This window comes from Cherax quadricarinatus, chromosome 11, assembly GCF_038502225.1.
Source record: "Cherax quadricarinatus isolate ZL_2023a chromosome 11, ASM3850222v1, whole genome shotgun sequence".
NCBI lineage: Eukaryota > Metazoa > Arthropoda > Malacostraca > Decapoda > Parastacidae > Cherax > Cherax quadricarinatus.
Genome location: NC_091302.1, coordinates 55,010,424 through 55,033,584, shown reverse-complemented (window position 1 = coordinate 55,033,584; position 23,161 = coordinate 55,010,424). Strand labels below are relative to the sequence as shown.

Here is a 23,161-nt window from a genome sequence, read left to right as displayed (position 1 = left end):
ATGCTTCTAAACTGTTGTATTCTGAGCACCTCTGCAAAAGCAGTGATAATGTGTGAGTGTGGTGAAAGTGTTGAATGATGATGAAAGTATTTTCTTTTTGGGGATTTTCTTTCTTTTTTGGGTCACCCTGCCTCGGTGGGAGACGACCAACTTGTTGAAAAAAAAAAATATATATATATATATATATATATATAACCCCTTTTCCTGTAAAGATTACTAAAAAGAATAAGAAGAAAATTGTCAAAGTGGGAAGTCCGAATGTGCGTGGATGTTGCGCAGATGATAAGAAAGAGATGATTGTGGATGTTATGAATGAGAAGAAGCTGGATGTCCTGGCTTTAAGTGAAACAAAGCTGAAGGGGGTGGGAGAGTTTCAGTGGAGAGGAATAAATGGGATTAGGTCAGGGGTTTCAAATAGAGTTAGAGCTAAAGAAGGAGTAGCAATAATGTTGAAGGATAAGCTATGGCAGGAAAAGAGGGACTATAAATGTAATAATTCAAGGATTATGTGGAGTAAAATAAAGATTGGATGTGAAAAGTGGGTTATAATAAGCATGTATGCACCTGGAGAAGAGAGAAGTGTAGAGGAGAGAGAGAGATTTTGGGAAATGTTGAGTGAATGCATGGGGAGTTTTGAATCAAGTGTGAGAGTAATGGTGGTTGGGGATTTCAATGCTAAAGTGGGTAAAAATGTTATGGAGGGAATAGTAGGTAAATTTGGGGTGCCAGGGGTAAATGTAAATGGGGAGCCTTTAATTGAGCTATGTGTAGAAAGAGATTTGGTAATAAGTAATACATATTTTATGAAAAAGAGGATAAATAAATATACAAGGTATGATGTAGCACATAATGAAAGTAGTTTATTAGATTATGTATTGGTGGATAAAAGGTTGATGGGTAGGCTCCAGGATGTACATGTTTATAGAGGGGCAACTGATATATCGGATCATTATTTAGTTGTAGCTACAGTTAGAGTAAGAGGTAGATGGGAAAAGAGGAAGGTGGCACCAACAAGTAAGCGGGTGGTGAAAGTGTATAAACTAAGGGAGGAGGAAGTTCGGGTGAGATATAAGCAACTATTGGCAGAAAGGTGGGCTAGTGCAAAGATGAGTAGTGGGGGGGTTGAAGAGGGTTGGAATAGTTTTAAAAATGCAGTATTAGAATGTGGGGCAGAAGTTTGTGGTTATAGGAGGGTGGGGGCAGGAGGAAAGAGGAGTGATTGGTGGAATGATGAAGTAAAGGGTGTGATAAAAGAGAAAAAGGTAGCTTATGAGAGGTTTTTACAAAGCAGAAGCGTTAAGAAGAGCAGAGTATATGGAGAGTAAAAGAAAGGTAAAGAGAGTGGTGAGAGAGTGCAAAAGGAGAGCAGATGATAGAGTGGGAGAGGCACTGTCAAGAAATTTTAATGAAAATAAGAAAAAATTTTGGAGTGAGTTAAACAAGTTAAGAAAGCCTAGGGAAAGTATGGATTTGTCAGTTAAAAACAGAGTAGGGGAGTTAGTAGATGGGGAGATGGAGGTATTAGGTAGATGGCGAGAACATTTTGAGGAACTTTTAAATGTTAAGGAAGAAACAGAGGCAGTAATTTCATGCACTGGTCAGGGAGGTATACCATCTTTAAGGAGTGACAAAGAGCAGAATGTAAGTGTGGGGGAGGTACGTGAGGCATTACGTAGAATGAAAGGAGGTAAAGCAGCTGGAACTGATGGGATCATGACAGAAATGTTAAAAGCAGGGGGGGATATAGTGTTGGAGTGGTTGGTACTTTTGTTTAATAAATGTATGAAAGAGGGGAAGGTACCTAGGGATTGGCAGAGAGCATGTATAGTCCCTTTATATAAAGGGAAAGGGGACAAAAGAGACTGTAAAAATTATAGAGGAATAAGTTTACTGAGTATACCAATAAAAGTGTATGGTAGGGTTATAATTGAAAGAATTAGAGGTAAGACAGAATGTAGGATTGTGGATGAGCAAGGAGGTTTCAGAGTGGGTAGGGGATGTGTAGATCAAGTGTTTACATTGAAGCATATATGTCAACAGTATTTAGATAAGGGTAGGGAAGTTTTTATTGCATTTATGGATTTAGAAAAGGTATATGATAGAGTGGATAGGGGAGCAATGTGGCAGATGTTGCAAGTATATGGAATAGGTGGTATGTTATTAAATACTGTAAAGAGTTTTTATGAGGATAGTGAGGCTCAGGTTAGGGTGTGTAGAAGAGAGGGAGACTACTTCCCAGTAAAAGTAGGTCTTAGACAGGGATGTGTAATGTCACCATGGTTGTTTAATATATTAATAGATGGGGTTGTAAAAGAAGTAAATGCTAGGGTGTTCAGGAGAGGGGTGGGATTAAATTATGGGGAATCAAATTCAAAGTGGGAAGTGACACAGTTACTTTTTGCTGATGATACTGTGCTTATGGGAGATTCTAAAGAAAAATTGCAAAGGTTAGTGGATGAGTTTGGGAATGTGTGTAAAGGTAGAAAGTGGAAAGTGAACATAGAAAAGAGTAAGGTGATGAGGGTATCAAATGATTTAGATAAAGAAAAATTGGATATCAAATTGGGGAGGAGGAGTATGGAAGAAGTGAATGTTTTCAGATCCTTGGGAGTTGACGTGTCGGCGGATGGATTTATGAAGGATGAGGTTAATCATAGAATTGATGAGGGAAAAAAGGTGAGTGGTGCGTTGAGGTATATGTGGAGTCAAAAAACGTTATCTATGGAGGCAAAGAAGGGAATGTATGAAAGTATAGTAGTACCAACACTCTTATATGGATGTGAAGCTTGGGTGGTAAATGCAGCAGCGAGGAGATGGTTGGAGGCAGTGGAGATGTCCTGTCTAAGGGCAATGTGCGGTGTAAATATTATGCAGAAAATTCGGAGTGTGGAAATTAGGAAAAGGTGTGGAGTTAATAAAAGTATTAGTCAGAGGGCAGAAGAGGGGTTGTTGAGGTGGTTTGGTCATTTAGAGAGAATGGATCAAAGTAGAATGACATGGAAAGCATATAAATCTATAGGGGAAGGAAGGTGGGGTAGGGGTCGTCCTCGAAAGGGTTGGAGAGAGGGGGTAAAGGAGGTTTTGTGGGCGAGGGGCTTGGACTTCCAGCAAGCGTGCGTGAGCGTGTTAGATAGGAGTGAATGGAGACGAATGGTACTTGGGACCTGACGATCTGTTGGAGTGAGAGCAGGGTAATATTTAGTGAAGGGATTCAGGGAAACCGGTTATTTTCATATAGTCAGACTTGAGTCCTGGAAATGGGAAGTACAATGCCTGCACTTTAAAGGAGGGGTTTGGGATATTGGCAGTTTGGAGGGATATGTTGTGTATCTTTATACGTATATGCTTCTAAACTGTTGTATTCTGAGCACCTCTGCAAAAACAGTGATAATGTGTAAGTGTGGTGAAAGTGTTGAATGATGATGAAAGTATTTTCTTTTTGGGGATTTTCTTTCTTTTTTGGGTCACCCTGCCTCGGTGGGAGATGGCCGAGTTGTTGAAAAAAAAAAAAAACATGTATGTGTAGTGTGACCTAAGTGTAAGTAGAAGTAGCAAGACGTACCCAAAATCTTGCATGTTCATGAGACAGAAAAAAGGACACCAGCAATCCTACCATCATGTACAACAATTACAGGATTCCATTTCACACTAGCATGGCAGGACAGTAGTACCTCCCTGGATGATTGCTGTCCACCAACCTACTACCTCCAATACACTATATATATGTCTTCTTCTTTCAACGCACTGGTCGTATCCCACAGGAGAAGGGGTTACTAGCCCTTTGCTCCCAACATGTTAGTCACCTCTTACGACACACCTGGTTTATGGTGCACTTCCCCCATGAAGAAAAGAGGAAATAAACAAGAACTAGTAATAAAATAGAAGAAAACCCAGACGGGTGTGTATATAAAGTATTATTTTTTTTATCATGTTGGCCATCTCCCACCGAGGCAGGGTGATCCAAAAAGAAAGAAAATCCCCAAAAAACAAAATACTTTCATCATTCAACACTTTCACCTCACTCATACATAATCACTGTTTTTGCAGATGTGCCCAGAATACAACAGTTTAGAAGTATATATGTATAAAGACACTCAACATATCCCTCCAAACTGCCATTATCCCAAAACCCTTCCTTTAAAGTGCAGGCAATGTACTTCCCATTTCCAGTACTGAAGTCCGGCTATATAAAAATAACCGGTTTCCCGAATCCCTCCGCTAAATATTACCCTGCTCACACTCCAACAGCTCGTCAGGTCCCAAATACCATTCGTCTCCATTCACTCCTAATGTCAGCATAGTTGCTGATCCCCTACATGTGTTTTATAGCTTATCTGTGTATCATAGTACCATCCATATGTTTTTCATACGCAACCCCTTTGCTGGGGCCTAGTGACTGTTTGTATGACGTCACGGTTTGCAGCATGAGTGCGTGGGATGCGCTACCTCGCTCTCAGTCCACGCATAGGTCTACCAGGCAACACACGGCAGGTTGGGCTCCCCTTTCTCACATTCTACAATATATTGTTACCATCCAACAAGTGTGTATATCTTCAACCCTCGTTATCTCCTTTCGAACCCCACGACACTAACACGCTCAAGCCCCCTCCCTCCAATGTTTACGAGGATGACCCCCTACCCCGCCTTCCTTCCCCTACAGATTTATACGCTCTCCATGTCATTCTACTTTGATCCATTCTCTCTAAATGACCAAACCACCTCAACAACCCCTCACCAGCCCTCTGACTAATACTTTTAACTCCACACCTTCTCCTAATTTCCACATTCCGAATTTTCTGCATAATATTTACACCACACATTGCCCTTAGACAGGATATCTCCAACCGCCTCCTCACTGCAGCATTTACAACCCAAACTTCACACCCATATATTGAGTCTTGGTACCACTATACTTTCATACATTCCCTTCTTTGCCTCCATAGAAAATGTTTTTTGTCTCCACATATACCTCAATGCATCACTCAACTTTTTTCCTTCATCAGTTCTATGGTTAACCTCATCCTTCATACATCCATCCGCTGACACATCAACTCCCAAATATCTGAAAACATTTACTTCTTCCATACTCCTCTCCAATTTGATATCCAATTTTTCTTTATCTAAATCATGTGATACCCTCATCACCTAACTCTTTTCTATGCTCACTTTCAACTTTCTACCTTTACACACACTCCCAAACTCGTCCATTCCTTTGCAACTTTTCTTTAGAATCTCCCATAAGTTCTTACTCTTTGCTTATTTCCTCTTATCTTCATGGGTAAGTGGAACAGAATTCTTCCTCTGTAAGCCATGCATGTTGTAAGAGGCGACTAAAATGCTGGGAGCAAGGGGCTAGTAACCCCTTTTCCTATATAGATTACTAAATTTAAAAAGAGAAACTTTTGTTTTTCTTTTTGGGCCACCCAACCTCGGTGAGATACAGCCGGTTTGTTGAAAAAAAAAATATATATATACACCTACCATCCGACTTACGACCTGCTCGACTTACGACCACTCAACTTACGACCGTGTTTTTATTGCCAAATTTCTGGGAAATAAACAACTATTTGTGTTGTACACAGTGTTTATCCTAAACCTTACAGTATAAAATACAGTACTAACAGCAAAAAAAGTAAAGTAAAACATGAAATACCAAAATAAAACAATAAAATAAAGTCATTACAAAAATGTGACGTTGATATTCAGTAGTAAAGTTCGACTTATGTCCATTTCGACTTACGACCAGTTTCTCAGAACCGAACTCGGTCGTAAGTCGGATGGTAGGTGTATATATATGCTTGTACATGGATGTGTATTATGACCTAACTGTAAGTACAAGTAGCAAGATGTACCTGAAATCTTGCATGTTTACTATATAGATGTACAGTACAGCCTCTTCTCACTGAGCGATGTAGTACTTGTTTACCGATGACTCGGACTTACAACAGGCTCTCTGACCAGTATGCATTCCTAAATAATATATGTTAGAGCTGGCTTCCTATATTCTTTTTATTAGAATATACAGTACACTACTGTATAAACATTTAAAAAACTACTATGACTGTTATAAGTGGTGCAAAGGTTACATTAAAACATTATCAAAGATGGCTGACAAAAACCCACTACCATTATAGAATGCTCCTCACTTAGCGACAAATTCATTTACCAACGTGGTCTTAGAAACAGAGCTCTGTCATTAAGTGAGGAGAGGCTGTATATATATGAATCCATTACATTATTTTAAAACTTCACAGTTATTAATTATGCATTATACCTTCCAAGGCATACTGGCAATGGGTAATTGGCCACTGCTGAGGATATTTCCAAGGGCATGACAAGCATTCCATCGTGTCTTCATATTACTTCCAGTGCTGGAGCAGAGTACAAGTGTGTCTATTGCTTTTGATACTAGTGGGGCTAAAGTTGAATCAGCTACTTGTTGTGCATGCAAGAAGCTTGTCACGTTTCCCACACACCGCACTCCATGTGGTTTAATCTTGTCCTTGTCCTTGCATGCACGTATTCCCACCTCCAAAAGTCGAGCAGTAAGTGTTGGTGGCAGAATTTCACTGTTTGAACTGTACTGATGACTCCAATTATCACTGAAAGATAAAAGTGATTATGTCTGCTTTTCTAAGGGAAACACAGGATTAAATAAAATTTAAACAGCTGTTTAAATTACAATGAAAACTGCAGCTATTGGACTTTAGTTTGCTACCTTTATGTTTTCATAACCCCAAAAGCACTGAGTGAAAAGTGGGTTAGAATCATTCTCATAAGTTGGGGAATGTCACACAAACTAATAAAATGCCAGGGGCAAGCAGTTAGTTAACAAATTACCTGTAGTTAACAAATATACTGTATACAGATGAAATTTAATGTTTCTTGCTTTTGGACATGATCTTGGTAGGAAATGAGCAAGAAATTACAAAAAAGTTCTTAGAAAGGTTTTCAAATACTAAAAACTACAAGATGGCTTGCTTGTACAAGACATGGGAAATAATAATACCTTCCAGCTAAAAAAAAAAAAACTGAGCTTAAGTCATTTGGTCACACATATATATGTGGTCAATGGATAAACAGAAGGGTGGACAGGGGTAGGGGTGGGGTTGGGGGTTGGTGAGGTCATGAACCGCAGCCCACAAAAGAGCAATCCAGCACTCTACCGTCTTGACAACTCAGGCCTGTAACAGAAAGGATTCATCAGAGGCATGCAATATTTACTGTATTACATTCCATCACAGGCACCAACTATATCCCAACTGAACTCCTCCCCTCAGCCCAGGAGCCCTAACAGTAGATCTGTTTTTACCCCCTCAATACCACATCATCTGTGAACTCAAATTAAGTTGTAATAAACAACTGTCAATGGATAAAGAACAGACCTACTGTTAGTGTGACTTTGTGATGTCCAAGTCTGACTAAAACACTGTTGTAAGCCCCTCTCTCCTATGTGTGGGTTATTTGTGCCTTTTTGTTCTTCTACTGTTAACCCTTTCAGGGTCCAGAAGCCAAATTTCAGAGTGTGCACCACGGTCCAAGAATTTAAAAAAAAATTTTTGTTATTTTTCTTATGAAATGGTAGAGACTTTTTCTGAAGGTAATAAAACAAAAAGTACGAAATTTGATGGAAAACTGACGAAATTATGCTCACGCGAATTTTGATGTGTCATCGATATTTACGCATCGGCGATTTTGCCAATATTGACTCCCATTTTAGGCCAATTGCATTATTCCAGTCAACCAAATTCTTAGCTATTTCACTAGTATTACTTTTATTCTATCGACTGAGCACAAGAAATTGCCAAGTTAAATGTTTCAACTACAAAAGAAAGTGATCGGAAATTGGTAATTTGGCCAATTTAACACAAAGTTCAGAATATTCCAATTTCAAAATAGGGTCCAGAATAAACAGTGCAGGCATTCCTGGCACTAAACTAACATTTCCTCTGTTCATCAGTTATGTTTTCAGGCTTTACAAATGAATTCCATTTTGATTTTTTATTCACATAATGAATGTTTATTCAAGCCAAAAAACAGAAGATTTACTGTTATGCAATACTGTAATAATTGTATAAATAATATCACCACATTTGTGAACGTATATTAGACCCACCAGCTGGCGTGTATTAGATGTGTGAGGTCATTTGTTTACTCTTGAACATAAGCAAAAATTTAACATTTCCGCTACTTTGAGTTCAGCTTCAAGCCATTTCCAATACTAAAACCAATCAAAATCATTTCTATTTATGTAATATATCTTCCATTCTATCAAATGAGACCAAGAAATCACAAATACAACCATAAAAAACACAAAAAAACACTGCAAAGTCACTGTTTTAATAAAAAATACGGTCTCAGGTTTTTTCTCTCATTATGCACTATGTGCTGCAGGATTTGTTTTATGTGGTGCACACATACCACATAGATGTATTCTCTCATATTAGGCCAAAATTTTTCGCTCACAGCTTATCAGACTGAGCTGAGCTCACAGCACAGATCTACGGTTTGGACCCTCAACTCAAAGCCATAGAACTATCACATGGACCCTGAAAGGGTTGAAAGCTCCTGGGTCAAGGGAAAGAGTTCAGTTGGGTTAAAGTTAGTGCCTCTGATGGAATGTAATACAGTATTACCTCTGAATCCTTCCTGTTAGAAGCCTGGGTAGAACATCAGACTGTCAATTTATGGGCCATGGTTTGTGCCCCCTGTCCACCCTTCTGTTTATCCATTGACAGTTGTTTATTACAACTTATTTTGAATTCATGTATGGTCATGATAAAGTAAAGCTTCTGAAAGTGCAGTATCTCTGACTGATATTATACATCACTTTAAAATATTACATGCAAGGTTGCTTTACATGTTTGGCAATATTTCAATTATTTTTACAGCAGGTATGTACGATATTGGCAGTTTGGAGGGATATGTTGTGTATCTTTATATGTGTATGCTTCTAAACTGTTGTGTTCTGAGCACCTCTGCAAAAACAGTGATAATGTGTGAGTGTGGTGAAAGTGTTGAATGATGATGAAAGTATTTTCTTTTTGGGGATTTTCTTTCTTTTTTGGGTCACCCTGCCTCGGTGGGAGATGGCCGACTTGTTGAAAAAAAAAAAAAAATGTACACAGAGGAGAACACATGCTTCCAAATGTCAATTCACTGATTTAAAAAAATATAAAAAATAAAATATAAAAAATTATTATTATTATTATATTCATAGGTCATACAACACCAGGAAAATGGTGGTAATCAGGAGTTATCTGAAGGAGGGTAGGGTAGTTCCAATTCCTTGGAAGACCACTGCAAACAACCTTCAAAATAATACTTACACATAGAATTCAAACACAGAAGATATATTTGCCAGTGCCCATGAAGCAAGGAGACGATCTCTATTCACATTGTTCTCTCTCTGAGCCAGTAGATCACAAGTTGTCACAACTGTTGCCTGTAGGAGAGAGACAGCTCCAGGATTCCCAACTACACCAGAAAAACCAACAATAATGGCCATGATGCGTATGCCAGCCAAACGAAGGTCAGGATGAGAATAGGTAACCAGCCACCTGACTGTTGTAATAATGCAGGTGATCCATTCCTCCCCAAGACTTTCAAAGATCTGGTGAAAAGAAAAGAAAAGTTTAGATCCAAGCGACCTAGGCTATACAACAAAGATATGGGGATGAAGCATTAAGCAATTACAGTCATTAAACTACATGAATAAAATGGAAGTACAGAGACGAACACTAGACAGTGAAGCACTTAGTTAATATAGGCACTAAGACTGATTTTAAGAAAAGATGTTGACGAACAGTGTATTTGGAATAAGTGCTGTAAAGTATTCATTTCTAAAATACAGTAAAGTCTTGTACAGCAGAGTACTGTAGACACAATACATCTCTGAAACCTGCCATACTATGGTAATCATGTTATGGAAGAAACCATACTGTAAGAGAAGCTATCAGTCATTGTCATGCCAAAAACAAACAAATTATTCTTGACTGATGAAGACTGCAGACATTACAACAGATATGGTGTAAACTAAATCATATTAATCCACTAACAGTTCCTATCCCATAACTCACAGAAGGACTCAAGTGTGTGAGAACGGTAGCAACAGCCACCATCTGTTTTAAGTGTTCCTCATGCTCCAGGGCTCCAACACTCTCTTGGGTTCTCCAGTTTGCTGCATTGTGCTGTAGAGGCTCTCCTGGAAAATATGAAATTAAGCATTAATTTGTGAATGCATACTGTTTTTAACTTTGAAATGCCTTATGACAGAAACTAAAGTGCCATGAGTGTGGGGCTAAATTATAACCTGTAATTAATAAATAAAAAGATGAAGTAAATTTGAGTTTTCATCACTGGATCATACATAAGGGTCCAAAGCATTTCTATACCCACCCCTTAAATATAAGGGAAATTATCAGCAGACCCATGTCTATGCACCCCACAACAGACTATGTACTGCAAGTTCCAATCCCCTTGCTGACCAGACCATCAATCAAGAGGTCTAAAGTGAGACCATGCTGCAAAGAAGATAATGCCTGGAACCATTAACAAGTACACAATCCAGAATACTACTGATTTTTTTCTCACCTGCTGAAGACATATTCTCTACACTGATGCCAGACTGCTCTCCTGTGGACTGCTTAAACAATATTTGCAGGGGACCCTTGGCAAGAGAGGAACACTTTTAATAAAACAAGATTTTGAGGGAAAAAAAGCTTTAAATCAATGATAATATCTGTGGGGAAAAAAATTGGCAATTACACTACTCAATTTTTTTTTCCTACGTGAACTATACTTAACATACTAAACATTATAGCTACTATAATAACAAATACTTAAAACTAATTATTTAACAGTAAGAAAAATAGCAATAGTATAGTAACCTGCAGTGCCCAAAACCACAGTTGCTGGACCTGAGAGACTGAGGTACAGGCCTCATTTCCTTTATCCAGATCAGCTTTGACTGCTCCAAGTAGTGATCCCAGTAGAGTGTATGCATGTTCCACCACCACACCTGCAGAATGAGGATTTGGTCATACACACATGCTTCTCACAGCTTCGCAGGATGCCAAGCTCAAACAAAATTAGACCTTCAGTATGAGTAATTGGTTCTGCATGATAAAGATAATACTGTGACACTTCTCCAACCAACCTACAATTGAGTAAAAATCATATGCAATACTGGAAAACTTTAAAATAGCATTCACATATATGGATGGAGAAATGCTAAAACATTCATCCACAACATACATTAGGAATATTTTTGAATATGCAGCTGTAAAGCGGTTTACATATCTAAAACACATTCGCACAAAATTGACGGCCTGGAGACATGCTGTTGCAGCTTTTGACCTGTAGTGTAGGCACACTTCTTGCAAGAAAGTGATGGAATGAATGATGATGAAAGTTTCTTTTTTTTCGGGTCACCCTGCGTCGGTGAGGAAATGGCCAATGTGTTAATAAAAAAAATTAGCAGTCTTCACAGATTCTGAAATCATGAGAACTTCTAGGAACCTAGCCTCACAAACTTGGCAGTTTTGACAGCACAGTATAAGAAAAATGAATGACAGAAATATTGAATTTCAGTGTTAGTAAGTTCAGGATGGTGTGAAAGGTTTAAGAGGCATAACAACTTCAATAGTATTACACTGAGTGATGAGGCAGCAAGTGTTAATATTAAGGCAGCTGCCTCCTATCAGGATGTGTTGAATAAGATTACAGAAGATGGCAGTTACACACACCTCACTTAAGTCTTCACTGCTGAAAAAACTGAGCTGTACTTGAAATGGATGACATCAAGAGCCTTATATCAAGAGATGAGAGTGCTTCAGTGTATAAAGCAGCCAATGAAGAGCTCAAGTATTCTAATTTCTAATTCTACTTATCCCTCCTAATTTTTCTCTATTATCTTATTTTTAGCAAATACATGAAAACAACTTCAATGCTATGATCACCCCAGTATTAAGCAAAACTGAGCTTTTTTTTTAATAATTAATGAGACTACATTACTGAGTATAAAACATGAAAGGCTGATGATACATTTATAAAAAGTTCACAAGTCTTTGAGTTTATGTAATGATGATGACATGATATAAAGATGCACAAAAGATCAATGAAACTGTATGAATATCAACAGGTTGAACTGTAATAAGACACTTTAATTTAGTATAGCAACATGTTTTTGCCTGAGTTACATGCTTTCTCAAGCCAATCACTAACTTGAAAAATAAAAACTTGTAAATCAAGCAAAATAGTGTTTTATATATATATATAAAATTTACATACTATGAAAAGTGTCTTATTTTATTCTAAGATGCTCAAAAGTACACACCAAAGTATAATATAAACTGAACCTAGTGTTTCAAACCAAAAATGTTTAGAAAGATAAAGCACTGTTCATAAAGTGAAGAAGCATGCAATGTGATTATCCGGGAAGTAAATGTTAAAAAAGGCTGAAAATAATACCCCAGAAGGATTTATACCAGGATCAGGAGACATTAATGCTGGGTCAAAACCTTCTCCAACCTCAAACTTCTTGTGAGAGTCTGACATTATCTGTGAAACTCTTGGATGAGGCAGCTCCCTCACAGCTTCACTACACACACTGATCACATGTTGAATGAGAGGCAGGTTATGCTGAATAATGCTCAGATGCTCGCTCACTAGGGCACTTAATACCTTCAGTGACTGCAGCTGAACCTGTGGGGTAACATACACTCAAAAAACAGAAAGGGGGAGCTCTGTGGCCATACATTAAAATCCTTTTCTGTCTACCTGAATTTTTTTAAACTAAACTGGCAGCTTTCTGCCAAGGTAGACCTAAAACATTCACCTTGGCTCACTTAATATCTGTTTTTCCAAAAATGCGCATGCATCACCATTCATAAGATCCTTAAAACTTCACTTACTCCGATCAGTTAAGTAATCTATTCGTTATTTAACTTTAAGAACTCTGTAAATATATTATAACCAAAACAAAAAATTCTGCTTAACACTCATCTCTACATTGTTTTTTATCTTGCTGGTCACTTCCTGGGTGACCCAAAGAAAACTGATTCCCCATCATTCCTTTAATCTTTGTCTTACAAGAAGTGTGCTGTCATCACAATTCAGACTGCCCTTTGACTGCAACATCCCCACCCCTCCTTCATTTTGCACTGCTCTTTTCACATCCAGGATTCAATTCTAGGAAACCAGTTTCCCTGAATCTATTCATTAATGTTACCTTGCTCACATTCCAACAGCATGTCCAATAAAAAACAAGTGTCTCCATTAACTTTTATCTAAAATGCTCGTACAAACCCACTGAATGCTGAAAGCCTCTTTTACCTTCTCTTTCCAACCATTCCTAGGATGACCCCTACCCTTCCTACATTGCCCCCCCCAAATTATAAAACCTCTTTGTCAGCTTACCCCTCCCATCCTCTCTGCATGCCCTAACCACTTCAACAACTTCTCCTCATCCCTGTGAATTACTAATTTACCTCCATCGGAATTCTACCCCTATTCTATTAAATTCATCCCACTTGGGTGCAAGACTCACATAATTATTTCTATCATGAAGCTTAAAATAATTATTTATATCTACTTCCTGATAAAAGTAGGTCTTAGACAGGGATGTGTAATGTCACCATGGTTGTTTAATATATTTATAGATGGGGTTGTAGAAGAAGTAAATGCTAGGGTGTTCGGGAGAGGGGTGGGATTAAATTATGGGGAATCAAATACAAAATGGGATAACAAAAAAGGCACAATACCGTGACTGGAACGATACACAAATAACCCGCACATAAAAGAGAGAAGCTTACGACGACTTTTCGGTCCGACTTGGACCATTTTGTAAATGGTCCAAGTCGGACCATTTACCCAAGTGGGATGAATTTAATAGAATAGGGGTAGAATTCCGATGGAGGTAAATTAGTAATTCACAGGGATGAGGAGAAGTTGTTGAAGTGGTTAGGGCATGTAGAGAGGATGGGAGGGATAAGCTGACAAAGAGGTTTTATAATTTTGGGGGGGGGGCAACGTAGGAAGGGCAGGGGTCATCCTAGGAATGGGAATTGACACAGTTGCTTTTTGCTGATGATACTGTGCTTATGGAAGATTCTAAAGAGGACGAATTTGGGTGTGTGTGTAAGGGTAGAAAGTTGAAAGTGAACACAGAAAAGAGTAAGGTGATGAGGGTATCAAATGATTTAGATAAAGAAAAATTGGATATCAAATTGGGGAGGAGGAGTATGGAAGAAGTGAATGTTTTCAGATACTTGGGAGTTGACGTGTCGGCAGATGGATTTATGAAGGATGAGGTTAATCATAGAACTGATGAGGGAAAAAAGGTGAGTGGTGCATTGAGGTATATGTGGAGACAAAAAACATTATCTATGGAGGCAAAGAAGGGAATGTATGAAAGTATAGTAGTACCAACACTCTTATATGGGTGTGAAGCTTGGGTTGTGAATGCAGCAGCGAGGAGGCGGTTGGAGGCAGTGGAGATGTCCTGTCTAAGGGCAATGTGTGGTGTAAATATTATGCAGAAAATTCGGAGTGTGGAAATTAGGAAAAGGTGTGGAGTTAATAAAAGTATTAGTCAGAGGGCTGAAGAGAGGTTGTTGAGGAGGTTTGGTCATTTAGAAAGAATGGATCAAAGTAGAATGACATGGAGAGTATCTAAATCTGTAGGGGAAGGAAGGCGGGGTAGGGGTCGTCCTCGAAAAGGTTGGAAGGAAGGGGTAAGGGAGGTTTTGTGGGCGAAGGACTTGGACTTCCAGCAGACGTACGTGAGCGTGTTCGATAGGAGTGAATGGAGACGAATGGTATTTGGGAACTGACGATCTGTTGGAGTGTGAGCAGGGTAATATTTAGTGAAGGGATTCAGGGAAACCGGTTATTTTTATATAGCCGGACTTGAGTCCTGAAAATGGGAAGTACAATGCCTGCACTCTAAAGGAGGGGTTCGGGATATTGGCAGTTTAGAGGGATATGTTGTGTATCTTTATACGTATATGCTTCTAAGCTGTTGTGTTCTCAGCACCTCTGCAAAAACAGTGATTATGTGTGAGTGAGGTGAAAGAGTTGAATGATGATGAAAGTATTTTCTTTTTGGGGATTTTCTTTCTTTTTGGGTCACCCTGCCTCAGTGGGAGACAGCCGACTTGTTAAAAAAAAAAAATCTATGGCCATGTGTAGGTATTTACAAATATAACAAATCATTACTGTGCAGTGAGCTTTAATAATCACTGATCTTTGCATATGCCAAAATAATCTAGTGGAATTGTGAGGGAAAAGTTCAACAGATAAGAGTAGCGAGCGAGTATATGGTAATGATAGTTTGATTGCCAGCTGCTTGTTAAGGTAGGGTCAGTTTAGCTCCCGCTATTCCCCCCCCCCTTTCTCCCCACCCCGAAAGGTGACGTGTGGGGCTCCGGCCAAACAGTAATCACTCGACTCACAGCTTCCAGCACAACTGTAAGTAAAAGCCTCTGCCCCTATTTTAGTGGATATTGGTTGAAGGTTTCACTTTTGACCAATAATAAACTTAGTCCTTTCAGTTTTAACCCTTTGACTGTCTCGGCCGTATATATACGTTTTACGAGGTGCCGTGTTTGACGTATATATACTCATAAATTCTAGCGGCTTCAAATCAAGCAGGAGAAAGCTGGTAGGCCCACATGTGAGAGAATGGGTCTGTGTGGTCAGTGTGCACCATATAAAAAAAATCCTGGAGCACGCAGTGCATAATGAGAAAAAAAAAACTCTGACTGTTTTTTTTAATTAAAATGCCGAATTTGTGGTCTATTTTCGTATAGTATTTATGGTTGTATTCTCGTTTTCTTGGTCTCATTTGACAGAATGGAAAACATTTTACAGGAATAGAGGTGATTTTCATTGATTTTACTATAAAAAGAACCTAGAAATAGAGCTCAAAGTAGGGGAAATGTTTGATTTTTGCCAATGTTCAAAAGTAAACAAATGATGCCATTATCCAATAAATGTCCAACTAGCCATTCTAATATGCAGTCATGAATGGGTTGATGTTATTTATACAGTTATTACAGCATTGCAGTAGTCTGCATAATAGTAAGTCTAATATTTTTTGTTTGAATAAAAATTCAAAATAGAAAGCAAGAGTAATATCAGAAGGGCCTGGAGATGTGACTGATGAACAAAGAAAATGTTATTTTAGAGCCAGGAATGTCTGCATTGTTCATTCTGGACCTTATTTTGAAATTGTCATATATTTTAGTTTTCGTGAAATTAGCCAAATTGCAAATTTCTGACCACATTATTAGGTAGTTGAAATCAGTAAATGGGCAGTTTCTTGTATTCAATCGATAGAAAAAATGAAGTTCTAAAGAAATAGCTATGAGTTTGGGCGACTGGAACAATGGAATTAGCCGAAAATAGGGCTCAAAGTGGGCGAAATCGCCGATTTGTAAACAGCGCCGAGGTCGCTAACTTCGCGAGAACATAATTCCGTCAGTTTTCCATCAAATTTCGTTTTTTTGGTGTCATTACAATCGGGAAAAGATTCTCTAACATTTCATAAGAAAAAATAATTTTTTTTTTTTAAATTTTGCGACACCAGGAGACACCTCAGGATTGGGGGTTGCGACAGTCAAAGGGTTAAGCTCCACATGAGACTTTTAGATAATCACCACCTTTTTTAAGTATCTTACACTTATCATGGAAAGTGATTTCTTAAGCAGTGGGTAACCTGTCTCTCTTTCCAGCTTGGAATGACAGCTCGGGTCACCTGCCAACCAACGAGAAGTGTTGAAGGAGACGGACTGAAACCGGTCTTGAGACATCACTTTAGGATCTACCTACCTGATTAATTGCACAGGACACTACCCCTCATCTTTGCAGTGGTAAAGAACCTGCATTCCTGTCATCTGGACTGACTATTCAAGGCTATAGACTCTGTGAAGAACTAGTCGTTGGGTTGTCACTAAACACCTGTGACCCCCCCCCCCCACATCATCAGCAACGGCTACAATTTCTACAAGACAACCTCAACCAGACACCCCAGTATAACTGTATATGTTAGCGTTGAATTCAAATGTCATTTTTCCATTTCATTTTTCATTTTTCTTTAAAGTAGGACACACCTTCATGTTTCAATGTTTTAACTTTGCATTACTAAATAATAAAGTGTTTTTTTTTTTTTTTTTTTTTTTTTTCAACAAGTCGGCCGTCTCCCACCGAGGCAGGGTGTTTATCTTTGTGAATTATTTCTTTTTCTATTCATTTATTTTCCTGAGGAGGAGCCAGCCTTGGTAATACTGTCTGAAGGTGTTACAGGGCTGAGTAAGCCTTCACAGGAATTTATTAAAAAGCCTCTAACATGCCTTAATGCAACAACAGCACTACTCACCTGAATGTAGATGCCACGCACAGCATCATGGTCTGGTGTTAGCAATGAGTCAACACAACGCTGCATTAACCATGACACAACTGACTTGCCATGCATGTTATTCTCTGTTTTTTCTTCTTCATCTTCGCTCAACTGAAATACAAAATACATATAGGAATATTAACTAATTTTTTTTTAACTCAACAGCCATCTCCCACCAATGCAGGGGGAGACCTGAAGAAATAAATACACACACAGTCACCATCATTCATTTAACCAATGTCTTGCCAAAAATGTGTTGATGCTACAGTTCAGATGGCCCTCCAAACTGGAAAATTCCCACTCTTTTTCCTTCCAGCACTGTACTTCTCACTTCCAAGACTCCTTCAAGTACTGTACTTCTCACTTCCAAGACTCCTTCAAGCACTGTACTTCTCACTTCCAAGACTCCTTCAAGCACTGTACTTCTCACTTCCAAGACTCCTTCAAGCACTGTACCTCTCACTTCCAAGATTAAGTCCAGCTAAGTGATTTCCATGAATTCCTTCATAAATGTCACCTTCCTCATACTACAACATCATGCCAAATCATAAAAACAACTTGCCTTCATTTGCTCAAAGCTAATGCACTCACACAAACTTGTTACATATCAAAATCCCTGACACTCAAAAGCTACTTTGACCCCCCTCCAACCATTCCTAGGATGACCCCCTACCCCCACTCAAGATTAATATATACTCTGTGTCATCCTAGTTTGCTCCAGCCTCCATAAACTCCATAACCTTTTCATAAATATTGTATTCACATTCCCACCAAGATAGGGTGACCTGAAAAAAGAAAACACTCTCACCATCATTTACTATATCACTGTTTTGCCAGAGGCATGCTAATACTACAATTCAGATGCCCATCCAAACCGTAAATATCCCCACCCCTCCTTTAGAGTGCAGGCACTGTACCTCTCACCTCCAGGACTCAAGTCCGGCTAACCGGTTTCCCTGAATCCCCTCACAAATGTGTTACTTTGCTCACATTTGGGACTCAAGTCCCAAAAACCTTCTGCCTTCATTCACTCCTATCTGATATGCTCACACATGCCTGCTGGATGTCCAATCTCCTTGCTACCTGTCTTGTAAATTGTGAGTTCATTACCTTTGTAAATTATGAGTTCATTACCTCTGTAACTTGCTCAGCTATCAAAACTTTGGGGTCCAGTCCCTGGACCAATTATGTACCTCTGTAATCTTTTGACTACTGCCCACAGGATGGGTATGGGGTGCATAATAAACATATTAAACTAAAACTATCTACCTGTCTTGTCCTTAAAATTTTCTCAATAATAACTCTACCATACACATTACCTGGTATACTCAACAGGCTTATTCCCTATAACTTTTTATACTCTCTTTTGCTCCCCTTTCCTTTATACTAAGGAACTATGCATGCTCTCTGCCAATCCCTAGGTATCTTCCCCTCTTTCATATATTTGTTGAGCAAAGGTACTAACCATTCCAAAACTATATTCCCACCTGCTTTTATCATTCATGTATCAATTCTATCCATCCAAGTTGCTTTACCCTCTTTCAATTTACTCACTGACTCACATAATTCCACTAGTCTCCCTTGTGGCTCTTCCTCACTCCTAAATGATGTTATAAAAGCTCTAATTTTACTAAAATCTACCCACAGTAAAACTGTTATGGTTTTCTGCATAGTTAAAGGGTTAAGACACACACAGTTGTTTTCCATAATTTTTTTTTTTTAACAAGTCGGCCGTCTCCCACCGAGGCAGGGTGACCCAAAAAGAAAGAAAATCCCCAAAATGAAAATACTTTCATCATTCAACACTTTCACCTCACTCACACATAATCACTGTTTTTGCAGAGGTGCTCAGAATACAACAGTTTAGAAGCATATACGTATAAAGATACACAACATCCTTCCAAAGTGCCAATATCCCAAACTCCTCCTTTAAAGTGCAGGCATTGTACTTCCCATTTCCAGGACTCATAAATAAAAGAGTAATTATTCATTACCATATTCATTCTCTCCATTTGCTCTTTCAATTGTGCCTCAGCCTCATCTTCCTCTTCTGGTAGTTCTTCTTCCATAAACTGGGGTGGCATAACTTGTGGTGGCAAAGTGAGAATTGGAGGAGCAGGAATCTGGTAGCGCATGAGTAAGTCTCTCAGTTCTGCTACTTGTGGTTTGATCATCAGTACACTCACCATTACTGAGAAAGCATTTGCACGAACCACAGCCTCTAAAAAGAGGTTGAACAATAATTATTTTCACTCTCCAAGACTCATAAATTTAGTACATTCTCTATATAATACTTATGTAATCAGTTAAAACCCTAAATAACTAAAGCTACATAAGACATTCATTTTCACTCTCTAGTTACTTTTTTTTACTATCCTCAAAATCAAGCTAAAATTATAAACATCTTAGTTACTGCAGAAATCACTGTACACATAAAACAATCCTACAAGGAGACATTGGGAAATTATATGCCCAAAGGATATCAGAAAATATTTTGTCAATAAATGGAATAAACTGAAATCAACACAATGGATACAGACTCAATACAGCAATTCTGAAATACACACGAGAGGTATATTTCATGTCAATTGGTTGAAAGTTAGAAGGTGGGGCCAAGAACTAGAGCCCTCCTTCCTGCAGCTAGAAGATTATAAGTACATCCTCAACACACATAATACTAACCTTTGTATTTCATAAAATATTTTACATGAGTGACAACCTTGGTAAGAAGTCCGGGTTTAAGCTTGGAGTAATTAACATTTTCAACAAGCAACTCTATTGTTTTTAGAGTTCTAACAAGGGCACCAGGAAACTTTTCAGAAAGAAGGGCCAATGCCAGACAACGGTGAAGTTCTCGCAGGCTGGCACCAAGCTGCTGACCCAGTGTGGTGTAGCTCTTTCCCTCACTGTAATAAAGAAAAATATATAATGTGCATTTCAATCACATTTCGGCGATCTAAGTAGGTATCTCGGGTCTCCTCTCTCAGCTTATCTAATGAAACCATTTTTTTCTACAAAATTATATATTTTTTTTTTATTATCACACTGGCCGATTCCCACCAAGGCAGGGTGGCCCGAAAAAGAAAAACTTTCACCATCATTCACTCCATCACTGTCTTGCCAGAAGGGTGCTTTACACTACAGTTTTTAAACTGCAACATTAACACCCCTCCTTCAGAGTGCAGGCACTGTACTTCCCATCTCCAGGACTCAAGTCCGGCCTGCCGGTTTCCCTGAATCCCTTCATAAATGTTACTTTGCTCACACTCCAACAGCACGTCAAGTATTAAAAACCATTTGTCTCCATTCACTCCTATCAAACACGCTCACGCATGCCTGCTGGAAGTCCAAGCCCCTCGCACACAAAACCTCCTTTACCCCCCCCCCCCCCCTCCAACCTTTCCTAGGCCGACCCCTACCCCGCCTTCCTTCCACTACAGACTGATACACTCTTGAAGTTATTCTGTTTCGCTCCATTCTCTCCACATGTCCGAACCACCTCAACAACCCTTCCTCAGCCCTCTGGACAACAGTTTTGGTAATCCCGCACCTCCTCCTAACTTCCAAACTACGAATTCTCTGCATTATATTCACACCACACATTGCTCTCAGACATGACATCTCCACTGCCTCCAGCCTTCTCCTCGCTGCAACATTCATCACCCATGCTTCACACCCATATAAGAGCGTTGGTAAAACTATACTCTCATACATTCCCCTCTTTGCCTCCAAGGACAAAGTTCTTTGTCTCCACAGACTCCTAAGTGCACCACTCACCCTTTCCCCTTATCAATTCTATGATTCACCTAAATTATATTTATATTTATGTAAAACAAATTCCTCCTCCTCCTCACTCACACTTTTTCCTCTTGCAAACTCCCTCCTCCTCTTTTTTTTAAGGTAAGAAATGAACTCACCCTCGACAATCTACCTCTTAATACTGAACAACAGTAATATATTCACTATACACCAAATAGTAACGTGGAATTTTTTTTTTCAACAAGTCGGCCTTCACCCACTGAGGCAGGGTGACCCAAAACAGAAAGAAAATCCCCAAAAAGAAAATACTTTCATCATCATTCAAACTTTCACCTCACTCACACATATATATACATATATACATATACTGTTGTGTTCTGAGCACCTCTGCAAAAACAGTGATTATGTGTGAGTGAGGTGAAAGTGTTGAACAATGATGAAAGTATTTTCTTTTTGGGGATTTTTTTTTTTTTTGGGTCATCCTGCCTCGGTGGGAGATGGCCGACTTGTTAAAAAAAAAAAAAAAAAATACATATACACAGTGGTCCCTCAATAATCGTCCAGCCTGAAAGTCGTCCATTTCGGAAATAGTCCTGTTTTTTCGTCAAAATATTGGCTCGCAAATGGTCCGGTACCTCGCTAATAGTCCTTCATCCCGGACGCGTACTCACGCTCTGAGCCGCCTCGGCCTTTCCTTTACAGCCAGTGTGCCATTGTTTACCAGTGAGCGACGGTCCCCTCATGTGCTCCAGCGAAATATTTCATAATACAGTATTCCATTTATTTTAGTGCTTGCAAGTTATTTAAGTGCTAAATAAGCTACCATGGCTCCAAAGAAAGCTCCTAGTGCCAAGCCTTTGGTAAAGAAGGTGAGAAATATGATTGAATTTAAGAAAAACATCATTGAACAATATGATAGTGGCGTACGTGTGGGCGAACTGGCGAGGATGTATAACAAATCCCGTACAACCATATCTTCCATCATAGCCAAGAAAAAGGAAATCAAGGATGCTGTTGTTGCAAAGGGGGTAAATATGCTGACAAAAATGAGATCACCAGTACTCGAAGATGTTGAGAAGTTATTATTGGTGTGGATAAATGAGAAACAATTAGCAGGAGATAGTCTTATGACGTCGCTTATTTGTGAAAAGGCTAGGCAGTTACATGATGATTTGGTAAAGAAAGTGCCTGCAACTAGTGGTGATGTGAGTGAATTTAAGGCCAGCAAAGGCTGGTTTGAGAGATTTAAGAAGCATACTGGCATACACAGTGTGGTAAGGCATGGTGAGGCTGCCAGTTCGGACCACAAGGCGGTTGAAAAATATGTGCATGAATTCAAGGAGTACATAAACAGTGAAGGACTGAAACATGAACAAGTGTTCAATTGTGATGAAACAGGCCTCTTTTGGAAGAAAATGCCAAAGAGGACCTACATTAATTAAGAAACAGAGAAGAGAAGTAACTCCAGAAAAGCAATTGGTACCCGAGGTGTTGATGGAAGGGAATTCCCCTTCCAAACAGTAAATCATCCAATCTGTCTCCTTCTCCAGTCTTCCATACACAAAGAAGAATCGCCAATAAAGGTAAGTGTTATTCTGTTAATGTTTAATTCATCATGTGCCACTGTATTGTTTATGTACTACATCTATATTTCATGTAAAAAAAATTTTTTGTTTTAATACTTCTGGGTGTCAGGAACGGATTAATTGAATTTACATTATTTCTTATGGGGAAAATTGATTCATAAATCGTCCATTTCGATAATAGTCCCACTTCCAGGAACGGATTATGGACGATTATTGAGGGACCACTGTATACACACATATATACATATACTATAATACCATATACCAAACAGAAATGAATCTGGTAAAAAGAAAAAAATGAATAAATCCAATTAAATACTCAGGATAGTCCTTGCTAGAGATTCATAAATATATCTAAATTTCCTTAACCCTTTCACCTCCATAAAACAGACTGTTTGGTGTTGGAGAATGTGTG

The 23,161-nt window shown here is 38.9% G+C and overlaps 1 protein-coding gene across 3 annotated transcripts in view; it reads right to left on the bottom strand.

Moving 5' to 3' along the window:
- The window catches only part of LOC128687636 (HEAT repeat-containing protein 6), a 55,491-nt gene that overhangs the window by 7,102 nt on the left and 25,228 nt on the right, over positions 1–23,161 (bottom strand). For all 3 annotated transcript variants that reach the window (XM_053775189.2, XM_053775188.2, XM_053775190.2), the window contains 9 exons: positions 20,084–20,307; positions 19,396–19,622; positions 17,381–17,512; positions 12,489–12,705; positions 10,890–11,020; positions 10,594–10,669; positions 10,080–10,204; positions 9,330–9,613; positions 6,275–6,602 (listed from right to left, as the gene is read on the bottom strand). In XM_053775189.2, coding sequence (XP_053631164.1) covers positions 6,275–6,602; positions 9,330–9,613; positions 10,080–10,204; positions 10,594–10,669; positions 10,890–11,020; positions 12,489–12,705; positions 17,381–17,512; positions 19,396–19,622; positions 20,084–20,307 — 1,744 coding nt within the window. The remainder of the gene's footprint in view (positions 1–6,274; positions 6,603–9,329; positions 9,614–10,079; positions 10,205–10,593; positions 10,670–10,889; positions 11,021–12,488; positions 12,706–17,380; positions 17,513–19,395; positions 19,623–20,083; positions 20,308–23,161) is intronic.